At 43.8% G+C, this 15,863-nt stretch overlaps 2 protein-coding genes across 3 annotated transcripts; one reads left to right on the forward strand and one right to left on the reverse strand.

The window, feature by feature from the left end:
* Positions 1 to 812: 812 nt before the first annotated feature.
* SNRPD3 (small nuclear ribonucleoprotein D3 polypeptide) lies at positions 813 to 4,857 on the reverse strand. 2 transcript variants are annotated; one of them, XM_064466404.1, is made up of 4 exons: positions 4,785 to 4,857; positions 3,888 to 4,039; positions 2,869 to 3,061; positions 813 to 1,988 (listed from the first exon to the last, which is right to left on the reverse strand). In XM_064466404.1, exons 2-4 carry the CDS (start codon positions 4,011 to 4,013, stop codon positions 1,927 to 1,929), a joined length of 381 nt encoding a protein of 126 aa, XP_064322474.1. In that variant the 5' UTR covers positions 4,014 to 4,039; positions 4,785 to 4,857; the 3' UTR covers positions 813 to 1,926. The 2 variants fall into 2 exon arrangements, with proteins under 2 accessions (XP_064322474.1, XP_064322473.1); XM_064466403.1 differs by having other exon boundaries at positions 4,737 to 4,851.
* A 220-nt stretch (positions 4,858 to 5,077) lies between these two features.
* GUCD1 (guanylyl cyclase domain containing 1) lies at positions 5,078 to 14,900 on the forward strand. The gene is made up of 6 exons (XM_064466405.1): positions 5,078 to 5,294; positions 7,016 to 7,100; positions 8,575 to 8,740; positions 9,494 to 9,585; positions 11,207 to 11,448; positions 11,916 to 14,900. The coding sequence occupies exons 1-6, from the start codon at positions 5,258 to 5,260 to the stop codon at positions 12,005 to 12,007; spliced, it is 714 nt and encodes a 237-aa protein (XP_064322475.1). The 5' UTR covers positions 5,078 to 5,257; the 3' UTR covers positions 12,008 to 14,900.
* The last annotated feature ends 963 nt before the right edge of the window (positions 14,901 to 15,863 follow it).

Here is a 15,863-nt window from a genome sequence, read left to right on the forward strand (position 1 = left end):
ATAGCAACAAGCAAAGCCAGTGGCTGTCCACAGAAATACCTTTTCTTACCTACCAAGCCATTTCCAGTGATCCCAGGCATGAGCACAGGATCAAGCAGGCAGTTCAGTTATTACCATGAAGCTCATGGTACAGCAACACAATGGATTTCTTCTCCTTTGTGCATTAAAAATGTCAGTCTCAGTGGGCATCTAGTATAAAGACTCAAAATGGATTTCAGCTTCATGATTTTGAGATGGTCTTTCTTAAAACAGCCTTGTGAAATTCAGAAGCCTTTAATTAACCACGGGGAGGAAATGCACATCTCTCCCACAGTAAGCTAGAAACTAAACTGCTGATTAAAGAATTCTAAAGACTACAAACAGCTGTTATGACTAGTGATTAGAAAGGCTGTCATTTGCATATAGACCAGTGCAGTTCTACTCACCTGTATCTTTACACAGATACACTCTCGGAGGGAAATTACCTCATCAACTGGTATCAACCACAATTCTCTTCTGAGCAACTGTCAATTTGAAGAATGACACACTTCCACAAGTGTTTAATATAACTACTAAAGCCCCAAATTGCTTATTTTAAGTTAAAAATACTGTCTTCAGGAAAGCATTGCTGCTAGATGAACATGTTTTCAAGCAGGGCTTTGTGAACTGTCTGGTGTTTTGGACAAGTTTGTCAGTCTAGGCATAAGACAACACTACAATGTTTTTTATAGTTAAGCTCAAGTGTATCTTAAACACATTTTAAGGAGGTTTCTAATGCAATTACTTAGGATCATTACTATCCAGAATAACACGTAGCAGGGCTTTTCTAGCAATGTGAGACCAAATACAGCTTTATTTACAGACAATTCAACAAATTAATACATTAGTTCAACTTCCATGTCTGCACACAAGGGAGTCCTCACAGCATCAGAGGAAAAAAAGCAAGACTTGCTATTTCATACATGTACAGACTGGTAACTGATTGTAGGCAAGTAGGTGGTTGGGCACAGAAGTGTCACATAAACATTTCAAACATTTTAGTAAGAACAACCACACTATACTTTTAGCAAAATAAAGTTTAACTACATGCAGCCTCCTCCAGATCAGCTGATGATCTATGACTGCGTAGACGCTAAGACCAAAAGCTGAAGTCAATCTTAAGTTCTGTTCAAAAGATTAGCATTTGTATCGAGTTGTATTTAATGGATATCCATTTATAAGACTTTCCCCATACACCTGCACTACCTTTCAAATCCACAAAACCTTTTAGGTTTATCCGTGAAAATTCCTGTTTTATATTCCATTGTCTTTTCCCAAGCAGAGGGAAAAACTACTAAGAGTCAGAGTAGAATTTTTCACTCCAAATATAGACTCAGGCTATCAAAGTTGTGTGTTCCTAATCAAAAATTCTCCCTGTACCCAAAAAGAAAAATAAGAAACGCAAGAATACAAGCTCAACATACAGATCTGAAGATGGACCTCTACCTATTGTAGGTCCACATATAAAGCAAATGAACATACTACTTTGCTTCTCAGGAAGCTGCCTCTGTTTCACTATGTTTTCCATAAATGCAGCTGCTAACATAACCTTAAAACATACTATTTAAAAAGTCTTCATCAAGAATGCCTTCCAATTCTTTAGAAAATGAAATCACAACAGGACTAAACAAGAAAAAGAAAAGATGATGATCTTTAGAAGTCAATGCATCACACAAATACAAAGTAGTCAAATCTAGATACAAAGTCCACTACTTTCCAGACAAAGCTATTTTAAGTTTGAAATCAACCTACAATATATTTGCCCAAGAGGAATCCTATCACGTAACAGCAGACAAGTTTTTGTCAGAAACATTTATTAAACAAAGCTGATACCAATGCAGATGTAGTCAATTTAATACCCCCCAATAAAAAAAAAAAACAACAAAAACACGTCGGTCAAGATCGAAATTATCTTCGCTTCTGGAAGATGTTGCCACGGCCCATACCACGACCTCTTCCTCTTGCAGCCACTGAAGAAAGAAAACATCAGGGATGATGTGAATGACATAACTGCATATTGTCAGACACAACTGACAAGCAAAACATAAACAACACTCCAAGTCTCTTGCTGAGAAGGAAACAAGCCTATCCTATGAAGTTCAGAAAGTAGTATGACAGCCAAGTCTTCTTAGGAAGAACCAGAACTAACGGTTACACAGCCTTGCTACTTAGAACAGATGCAGTGAATATTCATATGCTTTGTGTTCCTGCTGAGTTGACACACAAATTTATATAGCCCAAGAGACCTAAACCCCATGCTCTTCCAAGGCTTTGCAACAGAACTCAGCAGGTTTCAGCAGATGTTACTCCCCCACGTAACCTTACTGAATTTGCTAAAGTTAACCAAGGACTTTCTGGCCCATGATTATTACTCAATCTTGTTATAACTAGATTGTTCCCCTGAGAAAGGTACAAATGAGAGTGAACTGCAGAATGACTAATAATTACAGCTTGCCAGTAGTTTAAAGTACTGTCTTAATATCTGAATTGGGTTTCCTACAAAAGCTCAACAAGAATACCTGAACCCTTCCCATAGTATTCCAAACAGCTTGTGGCCACAATCACCAAAAAACAGAAGATGAAGTTTATACATAAAGCTGCCATTTAACATGACTGCTCACTATATCTAAATTATTGCAGCATCAACATTACACATTCAGGTAACTGAGCAGTTCGAGTCCTGACTCCCCCCACAAGATGAAATATACAGAAAAACAATAAACAAATGTATGAATTTGTAATCTTTCCATTTCTTGCAGATTATATGTCCTCAGCAACAGAGATGAGGGTTTTCTAGCTCTACAGCAAAATGGTGGAGGTGGGGAAGGACCATAAACAAACTGTACACACCTTGAGCTTTGAGAATAGCTGCTTTTCCTCGCCCAGCTCCAGAACCCTGGTTTTTATTCTTCATGCTCTTTAGCATAGGAGCATTCTTCAACATATCTGGCAAAATGAGAAACCGTATCTTGCTACCTCTGATGTACACCTGTTCAAGCTGTGCCACTCGTCCATCTCTGTAAGTCACCGTTATGTTGGACATCTAGAAGGTAAAGACCAGTCAGTGGAATACAGATGCTTCTCTTGCCTGCAGAATATACAGCCAGGATTCAAGTACCAAAACCAAAGCCTTTCCAAGCATGCTGCTTTCTCAACTGGAGTTGTGACACAAGGCACCCAGAACCACTTAAACATACTACTGAGCCTACTACTATTCAAGCAGGCCCAGGACTTTTGCCTTCTCCCCAGTTTGTCAGTTTTGTTTTCTCATACTGAATCAGTTTTAATAAAGCTGTTCTAGTCCTAACTAATAAGGAAGCATTTTAATTTCAACAATGACTTGCCTAAAGTCAATCAAAATTAAGCCCTCTTGGGATGACTAAAGTAACATGCATTAAAAAAAGTTTACATTTCTTAAATCAGGTTTGTTTATTCTTATGCTCAGTAGCTCTAGATAAAGAACTCCAGTAGAAGCATTGTTCACAGAACAGAATCTTAATAACCCTGATACTATTGACAGGAATGCCAAATTTGACTCTCAAACTGGAACAAATAAGCTCTGGCCTCTTTAGAGCATTTCAAAGATGCAGATCTTTACTGAAGAAAAATGCCAGAAAGTTTTCAGAAAACACATCTTTTTCTGAAGAAAAGTTCCAGAGAATTCCAGGATTCCATCCCAAATCCATTTCACTACAGTAAGCATATGCTTATGCTCATAAGCTACATGAAGAGTGTACATGCAGCAGTACAGTTTTCTTTATCTTGAGACTAAAAGCACATCTTTCAATGAAGCTGCCAATAAGCCAGCTATTGGTCTTCCCAGGCACAGATCAGACGTCCTTCCCTCCAGCCTTCTGAAGCAGGTATACCTGACAATTCATGTTGTCTTCAGCTTCAATAAGTTTGCCTCGGTAAACCTCTCCTGTGTTGGTCTCACATGTCACAATATGGCCTTCAGCCTCATGCAGGACTTTAATTGGCACTCCAATCGACATGTTTGCAGTGTCACTGCTCTACACCTCTGACAAGGAAAAAGCCAAAGGACATAATTACAAAGAGAGTTGTAGTCTGGGTTTTACCTACACAAACTATGATCTTTCCCAGTGTAGAGAACCCGAACACACCATATGCTTTGACACAGCATAAATAAAACTTTTCTATAAAAATGCTCACAGGAACAACACTTAAAAGCGAGACTTTTCGAGGTCTCTTCTGACCAAGGAAAGCCACGTGTAGATACCAGGTAACAGTACACTTGTACAGCCAGGTGCACCTCAAATGGAAACTGCCCTAGACAGACCCCGACACGGTACGGCCGGCCTGACTGCCTATGAGCTAGGCGGGACCTGCGGGTAACGCGGCCCCGACAGCAAGAGCCACCCCGCCGGACCGAACCCGGCCAAGCCGAGCCGCACACCCGGCGGGCGCCCCGCGCAGCCCCACTGCGCTGAAGGCCCCAAGCACAAGCCCCCCCCCCCCAGGGCACGAGCCAGCGGGGAGACCCACACGCGTCGGGCCGGGCCGGGCCGGGCCGAGCCCTCCGAGGGACCGCGCTGAGCCGAGCCCCCCCGAGGCCTGCGGCCGTCCAGCCGCTGCTTCACCCCCACAGGGACCGGGGAGGCGGCGCCGCTCGGATGCTCCCCACAGATCGAGGACGGCCCCACCACTACCGAGGACACCCAGGAGCCCCGCTCGAAGCGGAACCCGCAACCACTCACCACCCACCTCAGCCAGGGCCCGCGCTCAGCCCCTAATGGCCGCCCCACCTTCCCGCCGTGCACCGCGCGCCGGAACCGGAAGGCGGCGGCAGCGGCGGCGGCAGCAGCAGCATGCGCGGTGCGGGGCGGCCCCGCCCCGCCCCCGCCCCGCCCCGCCCCCGCCCCGCCCCCGGGGCTCCCAGGGCCGCCTCGCCTCGGCACCGCGGTTTCGCCGCAGCCCTGCCCCCTCCCGCCGGCGGTGGCCGCCCCCGGGATAGGGCTGGCTACCGGCGCGCCCCGCGCCGCCCCGCCCACCCCAGGCGGTGCCCCGGCCCTCGGCCCCGCCCGCCGCCAGTGCCACCACCACGGCGCGGGGCCGCAGCCTCGGGGCCCGGCCTCCCCCAGCCCCCGCCTCCACCCCCGCCCCCACGGCCGGGAGGAGCCAGCCCCGCGCCGAGGCATGCCGGGCCCCTGAGCCGCGCCGCCGCGGGGGCCGGCTCGGCGGGGCCGGCAGCGAGCGGGCGGCAGGCCCCGCCGTCGCCATGAAGAGCCCCCGGGAGGCTGGGGAGCCGCCGCCAGGTTAGTGCGCCCCGCCGCCGCGGGGCCGCTTTCCGCAGCAGCCCGGGGAGTGTGGGGCGCCGGGCCGAGCCCGCGGCGGGGCCGAGGAGGGAGCCCGGGGCACGGCACTGGCTCGCGGCGGGGAGCGGGCGGCTCTTTGCCGGCCCTTGGGAGGCCCCGGCGGCGCGGCGCGGGGGTGCAGGCTCCGCCTGGAGGTCCGTTGCGCCGAGGAGCCGGGGAAGCGGAGCGGTGCTTCAGCGTTACTTACAGCCCCAGCAGAGTGGCTTGTCTCGTACCTCCGGACAGCTGCCATCACCGCTGGAGAGGTGTGGGTGTGTTGGGAAACAGGATACCTGGAAGCTGAACGTCCAAGTAAATTGAAGTGATAAAGTGCCCTTTGAAGTGTTCGCATAGGAAACGCGCACCTCTTCAGTTTGTCGTGGGACCTGACAGAGGCCCTGGGTGCCAACAAAGAAGGGACAGGAGCATAACGCGCCAGGAAAAAACGAAGACAAAAACCTTACGGATCCTGGTTTGAGGAGAATCTGGGAATTAGGTTTTAATTTTTTCTTTATGATGCTTAAGAGCACCTTAACCTAGATTAATCAAAAAGACTGGATATACCAACGCGTATGCCAGTCTTCAAAGCCATGATTAAACAGTGGCACAACTATGCAAAAATATTTGGAAAGAATCCAGAATATGTGTATTGGCTTGTCCCTACGGTAGGCTATAGCTTCACTAAAAATAATACAAGATTACAAACAACAGTATCTAAAAAGTTTTATAAATGAAATTACATCAAAACCAGACCAGTCCACTTGATATCAAATGCAATTTTTATTCCCATCTTAAAATGTAGTTGACCTTGTGTCAACAGAACTTTCCAAAGGTCTTTTCTCGATCAAAGGTAAGGTTAAGGAGAAAAGCCCTTCGTGATTAACTCCCTTTGGCTGACACTGAAGTGGCAGTAACAGGCACAACTCTTCAGGTCCTTCAGGTGTAAGGGTGTTTCTGACACTGAAACCACCACATTGCCAACCCTATAGGAATAAACGCTGAGCTAGAGGGACGGAGTTACGTGTATTCTAGGACTTTTTGCTAGAGATTGTCCTTTTTCCCTCTCCCTTTGTTGAGTTTTTGAGGGAGTTAATACAGAAGGCCCGCTGGTACCATTTGTGAGCTTCGTTAACCTAAAATTGCTCACATAAATTACAGTCCCTTAGGCAAAAGACACCTGTAGGAAAGGCTCAAATCTGTGGGGCTCGTAAGAGATCAATGCCTAGAAATCTTGGTTGTGCCTGTTTTCTCACAGCTGGGTTTATCTCCTGTGGCACAGAAATACATTCGGACACAAGAGAAAGGACAAATACCCATGCCTTACCTACTGTTAGCTGGGGACACAGCTTCGTAGTTAGTGGCTGGCGGGTATGTCAGCCCACCAAAAAGAATAAAAGGAAGCCTCCAAGGAAAAGGGAGTGTGCCGTGTGGCAAAGCGATCCAGGTATAGAACAGTAAAGGAGTAGGAGACTAACCAAATGCTTAGCTGTACAGAAATACCAAATAGACTTTCCCCTAAGAAAAAAAAAATACCCACCAGTCAGGTAAAGTAAAAAATGTTTCTAAGTTTCTACCACTATAGGGCTGAGGACAAGCTGACTTTTAATGCCAAGGTGTGGAAAAAACATTTCTGTATGGACTGACATCTGTGTTTCACTCACAATGGGGTGTTCTCACTACAGTTGACTGCATCCAGCTGAAGGTGCCAGTTATTCAGCAGTTGTACCACTGGGACTGTGGGCTGGCCTGCTCCAGGATGGTGCTGCAGTAAGTGACTGTTCCGCTTTGAATGGGTGGGAAAGCCCATCCCATGGGAGGGGTAGTGGGAAGCAACACCCAGGGAGAGGAGGAGTGCTGAGGCAGCTCTGAGTTTAACTTAGTCTTATGAGATCACATATTCTCAGGTACGCCTGGAGAATCACTGCTGCTTTGGCCTGGCACAGCACTCCAGCAGGAGCGAGGGAAAATAAAAACTAAGATGAACTTAAGACCCTTTTGAATAATTGACTGTTTTGACAGATGCAAAATATCTCATCAGCTCTAAGAACTCTGCGGATTGGCATGCATAAGCTAACGACAAGTTATCCCCCTTTCCAGTTGCTGTAATTCAGAACAGATAGTTAGCACAGCCGGTCGCTGAATCCCTTTCTGTGGTTTCAAGTGACGGGCAGGCATATCCCCCTTCACGAGTACATACCACCTCTGTCCTGCCGAGCCCCCGGTCTGTGGGATGAGTGGTTTTGTTCCAGTAGTTTCAACTTCAAAACAATGCACTGTATTGCCCTTTGGGGTTTTTATTTTTTTGGCTTTGGTTTGGGTTTTCTTTTTTTGACCTAGTAGCTGTGCTGCTGAACTCCTCTTTCCTTCCACAGAGGAACATGAGCTTAGGTGCAGGAGAAATACCTATTTAGATGTCCACTTAGTAGATATGAAGCAGAAGATTTTCATTTCTCTCCATCCCTTCTGCCAAGACGTTAGTCCGTGTGCTGGTAATTTCCCATCTTGACTACTGTAATCTCTGCCTCTTTATTCCCTTTACCTCTTTGCCACTCCATTCTGCCCAAAACTCAGCTTCCAGGGTTAATCTTCTCACCCTACTGATCTGACCTTGTTTGCCCAGCATCCTCAATTCCAGTCCTTTTGGGTTTTTTTTTCCCATTTACTTCCATTTGATTTCTGACTTCCAGAACCCTCTGTAACTGCCTCTCCCACCCCTTTGCAAGCTGTCCCAAGCTTCCTCCTGACTTCATCTCCCCTTTATTGCCTTTTGTGCCATCAGCGCCTAAGATTTCCTTCCTTTGAATATTTACTGACTTCCTTTACAGTTCCTCCTTTTGAAATCCATCTATTGCGTGAAGCAAGTTTTAGTCTTTAACACTTCTTTCTGTGTTTGCTCTAATATGCTTGTACATTTAGACTGTAAGCCCTCCAGGACAGAGTTCTGTACTTGCTCAGTATAGCTTGCCTATTGTACAACACCTGCACATTTCTAGCACTACGAAACTGTCGATACCCATGCATTTCCAATTTTAAAAAGTCAGCAATAAATCAAGTTAAATATTCCCTAATCCCTACCCTTAAATTTGTGGCTCCTTTGTGGGTTGGGGTTTTTTGATTATTTCTTAGCCAATCCCATTGTTTCAGTTTTTATGTCCTGTGATGTGGTGGCTTGGGCTACAGTACACATTTCGCATCTCCTAAGATCTGTGCTTCCCTTCCCCTGCCTTTCCTCATGCCACAGGTACCTGAATCATTTGGACAACGATGAATTTCAGAAAGCCATCCAGGAGCTCCACTTAACAAAGAGTATCTGGACTATTGACCTGGCCTACCTAATGCGGCACTTTGGTGTTAAGCATAAGTTTTGCACCCAGACGCTTGGAGTAGACAAGGGCTACAAAAATCAGGTTAGTATTCCTGTCTACTGGGAGACGGCAGACAGTTCTAGAAGCCCCGTGTGTCAGGCTATAAAAGCTCTGCTGTGTTACTGACAATTAACCACAGTTCCTGTAAACAAAGTTCACCTATTGCCAAAACTGGCATAAATCGGTTCCAAATGTGAGGCTAGACACAATCCCACATGTTTACATCTTTGACTCCGTAAGAGGAATTTTAAAAAAAGTTTTCCTGTAGTGCTCAGGAAAGGCTCTGCCTATTTAACAGCCTTAGAAACCAAAGCCCTCTGTTTATCTACAGAGCAGGTATAGCCTGGGCAGCAGCAGTGCTAGTTTCCACACTCTCCCCACCACTGTGCCTCAGCCCTGACCTGGAAGAACCACCTCTACAGGCGAGAGGGGAGCTTGGCCTCCATGTCTGTGGAAAGCTCGGCCTCTTCAAGAGTGCCAGCCAGGTTGCCAACGAGGGCCTGTAGTGGTGATGGCTTTTCTAATGCAAGCTCCTGCCCAGTACGAACCAGAAGGGCTTGTGTCACGGAGGCAGCTGAATAGCCACTGGAGGGAAATTACAACAAGAACTGACCAGGACTGAATTTAAACTTATAATTTAGAGGAGGTATCCTTATCCTCTTAGCAGTGAACTAAGGGAGAAATCTCTTATCCATAGCCAGATCTCCAACTTATGCAGGCCCTTGCCAGCAGGGACTAAGTGGTGGATTACCTAAGGTAAGCATCATTCCAGTTCGTAACCTCTGTTATCTCCAGTCATTTTACAGGAAGCACTTTGACACAGAAGAGAATCGAGTGAATCAGCTCTTTGCACAAGCCAAAGCCTGCAAGGTGCTGGTAGAGAAGTGGTAAGATGGCTGTTTTCTTTCCTCTCCCTTTGAAGATTCTGTGGGCCCCATGGTTTTCTTGGAGTCACCAAGCTAAACCGGTGAAAGAGACTGAAATCAAGCCCTGAGACATTTTTGTGAATGACATCAAGAGTTACTAATGAAGTTTGAGGAAAAATAGTCACAACACAGACTAAGTAATTTGAAAACGCTGACAGGAGTTGACTATAGTTTATGTTTTGAATTTGATTATCCATTAAAATTACCCAGTAGGGAGTGCCTACAGCACTCTCATGGGCCATCGCTGGAATTAAGGAGTGCTGCATGGGCACACAGCCCATTGTTCCTAGAGCTCTGCAAACATTACAGCTCTCCGTTCCTAGACAGACATGCAAAGAAAAATCTAGCATACGAGCTTTTGCCAAGAGGAGGATGAAATAAGGAACCTCTATGAAAGAACTGCAAACCCAGGAGAAGGGGAAAAACTGCAGCATTGTTTCACAATCAGTGGTGATATTCTACATGGGACTGAGCTAAGCGTCCACATTCAACTTGAGTTGCATCCCATTTTATAGTGAAGCTGGATTTGGATCTCTGTTGTCGAAGTGGGTTAAATGATTAGGAGCAAGAAAAGAAGAGAGGGTACAGGGCAGCTGCAACAGAACTTGAATGCTGCAATGCAACTTTTGTTCAGCAGAATCGTTAACCGTGCTTTTTAACATACACAGAGTCTGTATGGCACCATCTGTCTAACTAGAGCTGTGACAGGACAGAAGGGATATTTTGTCCATTTTGCTTCAGCAGTCTTAAGATCCGTGGCCTTGATCAAGGCAGGAAGAGAGGGCGTATGTACCTGTGCAGAACTGAGGCTGGGGCACCAAAGAGGAGAAGTGACAGTGGAAAAGATTTAAAAGCACCTGAGCTCAGTTAGGTAGCGTGTACAACCCAGACATCTGGAACTCATCCAAGGGATGAGCTTCTAATGCATATGGAATACACCATCTGCCTCAGTGAAGGACAGCTTTTAACAGATGAGATTATAGGTTATGTTTGGTTAATACTTACTCTCTGTAGGAGGTACTACAGAAATAAAGCCTCAAGAGCATCAGGTAGTCCAAAATTGCAACTGGGAGAAACATATTCCAATGTGACAGAGGGAAATTTGGGCACATCTTAATTTGGTTAGTGATTATACCATCTTTAACCACTCAGTCGATAAAGATCTGGTGCTTCAGAGATTTTCGAAGAGCAGGAGAGAACACTTCACTTAGTTAAGATCTTCCCACAACAGAAGTCTCTCAAGTTACTGAATGAGTTGCCAGCTCCTTTAGTATTCTCTGGGGCATCTGTTACGTCCTGAGATTACTTTTGTATTACTGCAGCATCCAGAGCTGTTGCTCTGCACCTCAATAGCAATAATGAGCTCAAAAGGCCTTCAGTGACACAGGTTTTATCAGGCTTTGTCTGCAGCAAAGCTTGCAGGCTTTGAGAGCAAAAAGCTGTACCTGTGATATAAAAATAACCATGTCAGCTGCATGTCATACATACTGGCCATCATCACACACTTCATTATAGAGCAGTGTCTTTCCAAAGCGTGTTAATAAGCATGTCTGTCTTTTTAAATTTTATTTTATTTTTGCAGCACAGTAACTGTTCAAGACATCCAAAATCACCTGTCCCAAGGTCATGTAGCCATCGTCCTAGTGAATGCAGTCCTGCTATTGTGTGATCTGTGCTCAAGTCCTGTCAAATACTGCTGCTTCCTCCCCATTGGACAAAAGTGCTTCTGCAGGAATCCTGACTACCAGGGCCATTTCATTGTATTATGTGGCTACAACAAAGCCTCAGGGAGTATTTACTACAACAACCCTGCCTATGCTGACCGTGAGTTGCCTGTTCCTTTTGGATTCTCAGCCACTGCATTACTAACATGTCTGTAATACAGATCCACAGCTGGACTTCCCCTCATAGTGCATGTATATTTCAAGCATCACTAACAAATTTGTCAGAAAGGGTTTCACCACGTTAATTAAACCAGTGCTGCATTCTGTGCTGTGATTTACTTGAGGCACTGAAATAGCATTCTAGCAAACTCATTTGGCTTTCAGAGGGCTTAGTGAGAGATGCTGTACTGTTGTTCAGAATGTAACAGGATGGCCAATTAGTACCTATTTACAGCATTACTTAAGTGAGCACTGCCTGTGAGGTGAAAAGATCTACCTGAGTAATGCTGTGACCTAAGCTGATAGGTACTAGTTACTTTTCTTTGTCAAAGCTGCTAGCCCAGCTTAAGAGCCTTTCACAGGCAAATGCGTCTGAATTTTTAGTAACATTTTGTTCCTCCTTAACAGGAACATGCTGCACCAGCATCAGTAACTTTGAGGAAGCCAGGACAAGTTACGGCACTGATGAAGATATTCTGTTCATCTACACAGACAGCTGACATCCACATCTGATACTTCTGGTCCTTTCCTGTGCAGCCTGTGTGGCAGCTGGCTGCTTGTCTCAGGACTCCCCCTGCAGAGACCTTGCTCCTGAACTGCAGGGGGATCTTAGCAAGGGAGGCTTTATAGACGTTGATAGGACTTTATTGCAATGCTGTCTTTACCTTATTTTTCTGCTTATGTATCTGATTTTGCAATGTATGTTTTAGGTTTGTTTTTATGTTTTGGTTTGGTTTTTTTCCCTCATTTTCAATATTGCACACTTGACAGCAGTTTTAAAATACAGGCCCAAGAGCCTCTTCACTCTGAGCTTATTTTCAAATTAAACACATGAGAAAAAAGCACCAAATTTCTGAACTTCAACACTTGGTAATACATGCATAGGTTTAGGTAAACAAAACCATGGGAAAAAACAGAAAATACTTTTTTCTCTCTCTGTCAAAGCATAAAGGGCTGATCTTCATCCTAAATCTACGGATTTGAGGTTCAACAGGGTATTATGGAAGGAAAAAAATAGTAACTTAACCACTTTTAAAATCCCTTGCTGGCTCATCAGTATTGTCCACATTGTAGGAATGAAACACATTTACTCAAGGAAACTTCCCATGTACCAAATTCACCTTACACAGATTTAGCATTTATGCCACTGCATTAGATTTTGAATTGTAGTTACTGGTATCGTTCCCTTGTACTACAAACTCAATCCCTTTTGGCTAAGTCCTTTAGAATTACTACTCAGAGCTTTGTATTGGCCCAAAAGTTTAAATGAAGGTATTTTATTTGTACCTACAAGTCTTTATATTCTTTGCAAAAACCTCTAAATGTTACGTCACCCATATGTGCCCCTTTCTGCAGAATCCATTCTAAATATAAACTTTAAAATTATTAGGCAAATACAGAAAGTGATCATCCACATTAATGGTATACATCTTGTGTGCAAATTGTAAATATCTGACAGCATATACCGGATTGTAAGTAAAATGTTGCAACAGGTTGCCCAGAGAGGTGGTAGATGCCCCATCCCTGGAAACATCCAAGGCCAGGTTGGACGGGGCTCTGAGCCACTGATCTGGTTGAAGATGTCCCTGCTCACTGCAGGGGGGTTGGACTAGATGACCTCTAAGGGTCCCTTCCAACCCAAACCATTCTATGATTCTATAATTTGAGCCAAATTTTGCTATTGGTTCAGTGACCTAAGAAGAGCTGAAATTAATTCAGAAAAGAGGGAATACAAACATCTCTGCTACAAGTAAAAAGGCAGGAACTCAGATCTTCTAGCTCTTATACTACAGCTGTATTTAGATTAAGTTCGAGTTCCTGTATTCAGACATTAGCAAGTGAAACTGTTAGCAGCCCATTCACAATCCTTTCCTCTATTACCTGGGTTTAATTACTTTGCGGAGGAGCACTGTAAAGTGTAAGAGATAGCCACCTATTTCAGATTCATCCATCACAATTTCTTACAAGTCTTGATCTTCAGTCCTGCCTATGTGGAAGGGGGTAGAAAAATCAATACTGATGTAAAGCTAGTAAAATTTTATTTTGCACTGAAGACCAAGATCTCACACCTTTAGCATGGTTTTAGGAAATTAACCGTTCAAAATCTGGGACTGGGTGGAGTAACAGTAAAAAGACATTACCATTTAGTAGTGGAAATAATAAATAGTAATCTACTTTCAGCGTGGTAAAAAGTTTTTCTAAGAGAAAACATTTTCTTTCATCAGTTGGTGACATACTGAAAAGTATCTGGAAAGCATTCAGTAAGTATGCTTAGTAGAATCAGGAGTGTGCCTTTGCACAAAGGCTGAAAATAGTAACAGACATTTAAAATGCAGTGCCCTTTAAAAAGTTCCAAAGAGAAAGTATGTGGTAAGGAATTTTCAAGTGTATCAAATTTTGCTTATCATTGGGGAAGCTGGAACACATTCTGGCACTTACACTTGCAAAATGAGTAAAAAGTAGGATGTGATTTGTGAGCAGTAGAACCAGTACTTAAGTGCCACCAGCAGAATCCCAGAAAAAAGGTCCAAACCCTGTTATAGATAATGCCTTCCAGCTCCTCCAGAGTCAGGCACCAGAAGGCTACCGTTCTGGGAATTTTTATGTCCACGTTCAAATTCGTGATGTTTGATTTAGAGAGATTCTTGTTAGCTATGTTACTAATTAACAGGTGTGTAAACTACAAGTTGGAAGGGTACTTACTTAACCCATGCATTTTCAGGTAGGTAGTTCATTCAGTACCATTAAACTGCCACGGGATATATTTTAGAGCAGGCTTGGTTAGCTAAATAAAAACAATTCTTACAAAAGGCTTATAACTAACATTTGGCCTCTTACTGGTTCAGTTCTCCAAGTACAAATCTTGAGCTCAGATGTAAAACATGAAGCTAAGGGCATGCTAAGTGTTCTGAAGTACACAGATAGGTGTAACAATATTGACTGTTAAATGTTTGGTACCCAGGGTTTAAATACTTCAACAAAACTGAAAGATAAAGAAACAAAGCTGTTTAAGCTAATACAGACTAAAGCGAGAGCTCCACCATTGTGACAGGATCTCTTACAGCTGCCAAATGGAAGATAGCTATGAGAGATGAAAATGCACGGAGGAAGACGCAAAAGCCAAGTGAAGAGACTGAGTATTTGCATGACACAAATTCAAATTAAAAAGGAGCTCACTGCACAAGCATTCAGAACACCTGTGTTTTCTGAAACTTTGTTTCCCATTATGAGATTGTCTATCAAAATACTAATTCTGAAAATGTTTTGTCACTTCATTTCCTTCATGATGTCAATAGCAAAGGAAGGGGTATTTTACATGCAGGGATTTTATACATAAATATATTTTTATTTGTAATTAAGCCATTCTCAATAAAGGTTTGCAGTCACAGATAATCCTGTAACAAATGTAGCAAGTGCATTTATTAACCAGCTTATTCTGAAAAACGTTGGAAAGTCTTTAGAGGATATGTTACATAACCAGAAATGGTGTAGCTGAAATTGTAATTTGGGGGGGAGAAAAAAAAAAGGTGAGTTCAAGTATTTATTTCAGTTATAAATTCATAGCTGCTAGGCTGTAAATTGTATTCATTCTGCACTTCCTGAACATCTGCATTACCTGAATCATTCAAAACAAAATTTCAATATACACAGGTAGCTGAGAATAGCAAATGTAATTATCTATATGTAACAGCTGTTTTGTGTACTCTGCTACCACTGAACATCCTACTGGAGTGCAGCTCCAGGGAAGTAGTTTTCATTACCCATGCTGATCCCTAATAGCATCGCTGTGGCTTTCTGTTCACAATGAAAAGTATGCAACTGCACCAGCCTTGCCTATGGTAGTGTTTCTGGTTTTGCCTCACAACATGGCACTGAACTTCTGAAGATATTAAAAGCACCTGTCTGCCGCACTACTTTTGCACCTTGAAGGAGCCAATCAAAGATATTGGCCCAACTGTGGCTGTAATACATAAAAGGAAATAGAACCAAAGTGGTCTTGCTTTACCGTACCCACAGGTCTTCAACTGGGATGTCTGAGGCATTACTTGGCTCTGACAGAACTGCATCAAATAGTTTGCCATTTTAAAAAAACAGATGAAAAAAATTCATGCCTCCTTTCTCCCTAAATTATGCATTTGGGTAGAGGGTAAAAGCTGGAAAGCAGAAGTAAATGGGCACACAATATAAAGCTTATGTAAAAAATTTTTATGTCCTCTGAACTCAACATCTCCATCAAACTATATCACAGTACTGAATAAGTTTCATCATCATTTTTTATCAATGTATTCCTACTGGATATATTTCTAATAAGAAACAAAGTTTGGACTGACTAGTGTAAGTGCCAAGAAAAAACCC

This window comes from Phalacrocorax carbo, chromosome 15 (assembly GCF_963921805.1).
Source record: "Phalacrocorax carbo chromosome 15, bPhaCar2.1, whole genome shotgun sequence".
Classification (NCBI taxonomy): domain Eukaryota; kingdom Metazoa; phylum Chordata; class Aves; order Suliformes; family Phalacrocoracidae; genus Phalacrocorax; species Phalacrocorax carbo.